The sequence below is a fragment of the Aythya marila genome (assembly GCF_965140915.1).
Source record: "Aythya marila genome assembly, chromosome: 5".
NCBI classification, from domain to species: Eukaryota; Metazoa; Chordata; class Aves; order Anseriformes; family Anatidae; genus Aythya; species Aythya marila.
The window spans coordinates 24,845,684-24,849,682 of record NC_139046.1 but is presented as its reverse complement, the minus strand read 5'-3'; the positions used below and the strand labels follow the sequence as shown (position 1 = coordinate 24,849,682).

General features: G+C 55.2%; 1 protein-coding gene across 1 annotated transcript; it reads right to left on the bottom strand.

Moving 5' to 3' along the window:
- Window positions 1–382: 382 nt before the first annotated feature.
- Window positions 383–3,098, bottom strand: SSTR1 (somatostatin receptor 1). The gene has a single exon (XM_082761642.1). It carries the CDS (start codon window positions 2,948–2,950, stop codon window positions 1,763–1,765), a length of 1,188 nt encoding a protein of 395 aa, XP_082617768.1. The 5' UTR covers window positions 2,951–3,098; the 3' UTR covers window positions 383–1,762.
- Between the last annotated feature and the right edge of the window lie 901 nt (window positions 3,099–3,999).

Here is a 3,999-nt window from a genome sequence, read left to right as displayed (position 1 = left end):
CTGTCAGTAGCTATAATTAATACCACCACAGTATTGTGCTTGAGAAGTGATTTGTCACAACTACCAGGACACCTGCCACTCCGTGACATTGTCAATACAGGTGGTAGAAAACAAAACAAAGCAAAACAAAACAAAAACAACATTATCTGCTTGTTTTAATACACTTTGTATTGATTCTTGCATCTGGGATAAGGGGAGCAGGGAGAAAAGGTTTTGTTTAATCAGCTGTCATTTATCAAATAAGAAATCTTCATTCACACATATGAAAAATGTTACTTCATAAGAGAGAAAGAGGGAAAATTCAAGAGATTTTTTTTTTTTTTTTTCTGGGGGAGACAGTGTAGATGAGCATATTAGAAAAAGTTACAACCTTTTTTTCTGAAAAGGAGCCTTCTTGAGCATCACCCATTTTAAATGCACTCTTGCAGGTAGCCACCACAGACATAAGTACACAGTATAAATTGCTTCAGAGAAACACGTTCACAACACAGTGACAAGAATCAAATAAAAAAAAAATCAAATAAAAAGACATCTGGCACACATTAAAAACAACATTTCAGAGAAATGAAACATTATGAAGTTCCAGGCCAGTATATTACATTGGCAACATATGATAAACACATTTTATCTTTCTTTTAGTGCAACAAAAGAAACAGAAGCTAGGGTAATAGCTATTGTCAAACAGCTACTTTTCTGTCAAGTATTAATTTAAGAGCCTGATGGAGATTTTGAATTAATTCCCCTTTTTTTCCATGTAGGCTAAAGTGACTTTGAAGCCACCCAGGTCATTCAGAACTGTCTCAGCTCCCTTCATTGCCATTTCATGGCTAATGGAGCAGGTACAAGACAATAACTTCACAGTCTAGTACTCCCCTTAAGCTTTATTATTTGCACACTTTATTGGATGTATGGACGCATTCACACATCCTCCGGCTCAAGGCTCCCTCCTGCCCCCAACTCTGTGCTCCGCTCCCCGAGGGTCATGGGACCCTCCTGTTATCAGCAGCCGGCTGTGCAGCTCTGAAGCACAGCAAGAAGCAGCTTTCCTTCTGAAGACTTTTTCTGTTCTGCTTCCTCTGAGAGCAGCACAGAGAGCCCAAGCCCCAGGGAGGTGGGAGCTGTCTGCAAAGCAGAAGCCAGCTCTGTGATTACGCTGCTCCTTTTCTTGGGGCCTTTTTCTCCCCTCTTTTATTGTTTTTCCCTCTGGGAAGGCAGAGAGAGGCTGCTAACAGGACCAGGTGTGCACTGGGGAGACTTTTCTCAGTGTTTCTGCTCTCTGAAGGGCAGGTGCGTACCTGTAGATGCTGAGCAGGGTTGCTGTTGTTCAGGGGGGATCTGAGCCAGACTTCTGGGACTTGACTGGTGCAAGCTCTGCTCAGTGGCAGGGGGGTCCCACCAGCTGAGGGGAAGGAGGAGGGGGACCTGTACAAAAGGGGACAGCCGCTGTGGGACCTGCACAGCCGCTCATCAAACACAGAGAGGGGTGGCAGAGCCTGGCTGCCAGAGCCTAAGCTGAGTGCGGCAGTTTACTAAGGGGTGTCAAAGCATCAGCAAATGCACCCACTCTCATGGGAGGCAGGCAGGGGGGATGGGGCAGCACACCGAGGACATGGGGTTTTCTTTGCTCCCTCTTGTGCCAAACACTGCTGTTGGTGGGCTGGACCAAAACCCCTTCCCTCCCGGCCTCCCCGTGCCACAGCCCTGGCCTCGCTCACCCGCCTGCTGGGGGCAGTAGGGGGGGTGGTGGGACAGAAATGCTTCCTCAGAGAGTGGTAATCCTGGAGGTGCAAGTGCCGTTCCTGTACATGCTCCCTGACTCCAAGTTGTCCGGGGGAAAGTCCTCCACGCTGTATGCCCTGCTCTTGAGGGCAGTGGCATAGTAGTCGATGGGTTCCTCTGCAGCATTGTCCATCCAACTGAGGCAGAGCAGCCGCTGGAAGGACCGCTTGAAATTGTCCGAGAGAAAGCCATAGAGGATAGGGTTGGCACAGCTGTTGGCGTAGCCCAAGATGACGGAGAGCTGGCTAATGGTGGCATCATCCTGCTCTACAAAGACATTGACCAGCTGCACGATGTAGAAGGGCATCCAGCAGATGACGAAGACCATCACCACCATCATGACCATGAGAGTGATCTTGCGCTCTGAGCGTTTGCGCTGCTGCCAGCCGGCCTTCAGGGCCACCATGCGCATCTTGGCAATGATGAGGATGTAGCAGAGGCAGATGGCCACCACAGGCAGCAAGAAGCCCATCAGAAAGGTGTAGACCACAAAGACCACCAGCCACCTCTGGGTGGGCTCTGGCATGAGCATGTTGCAAGCCACCGTTCCATCACTGTTGGCTGCTGTGTTGGAGAAGATGATGATGGGTAGGATAATGAGGATGGAAAGCACCCAGACGCCCAAATTGACCATCTTAGCCACAGTGGGCCGGCGGTACCTCGCCGCCTTGATGGGGTGCACCACAGCAATGTAGCGGTCCACGCTGAGCACGGTCAGGCAGTAGATGCTGGTGAACATGTTGATGGCGTCCACGCTGAGCACCAGGCGGCAGAGCAGCGAGCCAAAGGGCCAGTGGTGCAGCAGGGTGGAGGTGACCAGGAAGGGGACGCTGAGCATCAGCAGCTCGTCCGCGATGGCCAAGTTGAGGATGTAGATGTTGGTGGCCGTCTTCATCTTGGCATAGCGCAGGATCACGTAGATGACCATGGAGTTGCCGCACAGCCCCACCAGGCACACCACGGAGTAGATGAATGAGATGAGGATGGCGCTGCCCTGAGACTCGCTCAGGGTGCTGTTCGGGGCGCCAGAGGAGTTCCTGCCGCCCGAGTCCATGCCCCCCGCCGCCGCCTCCTCCAAGGCGCCGCCGGCTCCTCCACCGCCGCTGTCGCTACCGCCGCTGTCGCTGCCTGCACCGCCCGGGAGCCTGGTGCAGGTGCCATTGGGGAGCATCCTCTGCCCGGACCTCCCCGCTCCCGGCTCAGAGCCGCAGGCTCCCGCCGCTCGCCGGGCACTGCATCCCGGCGGGGCTCCCGGCGCCGCTGCCCCGGGGCGCTGGCATGGGGAAGGACGGAGGCGGCCGCCGGCCCCGCTCGCTCCGAGCGGCAGCAATCGCTGCTCCCCGGCTGGTGAATGATTAATAGGCGGCAGCGCGTCACCGGCTACGAAAAGGAGGAGGGAAAGAAAAAAAAAAATGCGGGAGGAGACGTAAGTGGGTGTTCCTCCCCCCCACACCCCCCCGCCTTTCATCCCGCCCCCCCGGCTGCTCGCAGAGCCGGGGCTGCCGAAGGGCAGGCACCCCCGGCCCCTCTGCCCCTACCTCGCTCTGCCCCCGCTGCCCGCACTGCCCCTGCCCCACGCCGTACCGCCTCAAGTCCCCCTGCAGCCAGCGTCTTCTCCTGCCCCTCCGTGCTGCACTGCTCCCTACCTGCGACGGCACCTGGGTCCTGGCCCTGGGCACTCCGGGCAAAGGGTCCATGTCTCCGGCTTCGGGACAAAAGTTTGTTCAGGGGTGGGTGGGCAGTTTACCTGGCCTGGCATGCTTCGTCCCTGCACAGCTGCTGCAGCCGCACCATGCACGCTGCCCGCCCCATGGTGCTGGCACCAGGCACGGCACTGACTACACACCCCACAGCCTTTACCATACATGCACAGCACTGCCTGAAACCAGCGATGCCTACACCTCCTGCAGCCATGCTGCTGCTCCATGCTCCCCACCTTGTCCTATCCCACCACAACCACCAGCTATCACACATTAGCAGCATCCAATACCTTACAGCACTGCCCCCCAGCCCATGCTATGTCCCGAACCTCGTCCTGTTCTCACACCCAGAGCACAACTTGTGCCTCTGTGTTTCTCACATCTAGGAGTGCAGGCACTAGCCTGCACACTACTGCTCACCATTACTGTCTGCACCATGATGGTGCCAAGAACATCCCAGCTATGCTGCCACACAAACACACCATCTGTCCACTCTTCCGTCCCCTCACGTACTTCTTCT

Coding starts and splice junctions, on each gene's coding strand:
- SSTR1 (XM_082761642.1), bottom strand. CDS start 2,950: ATGCTCCCCAATGGCACCTGCACCAGGCTCCCGGGCGGTGCAGGCAGC.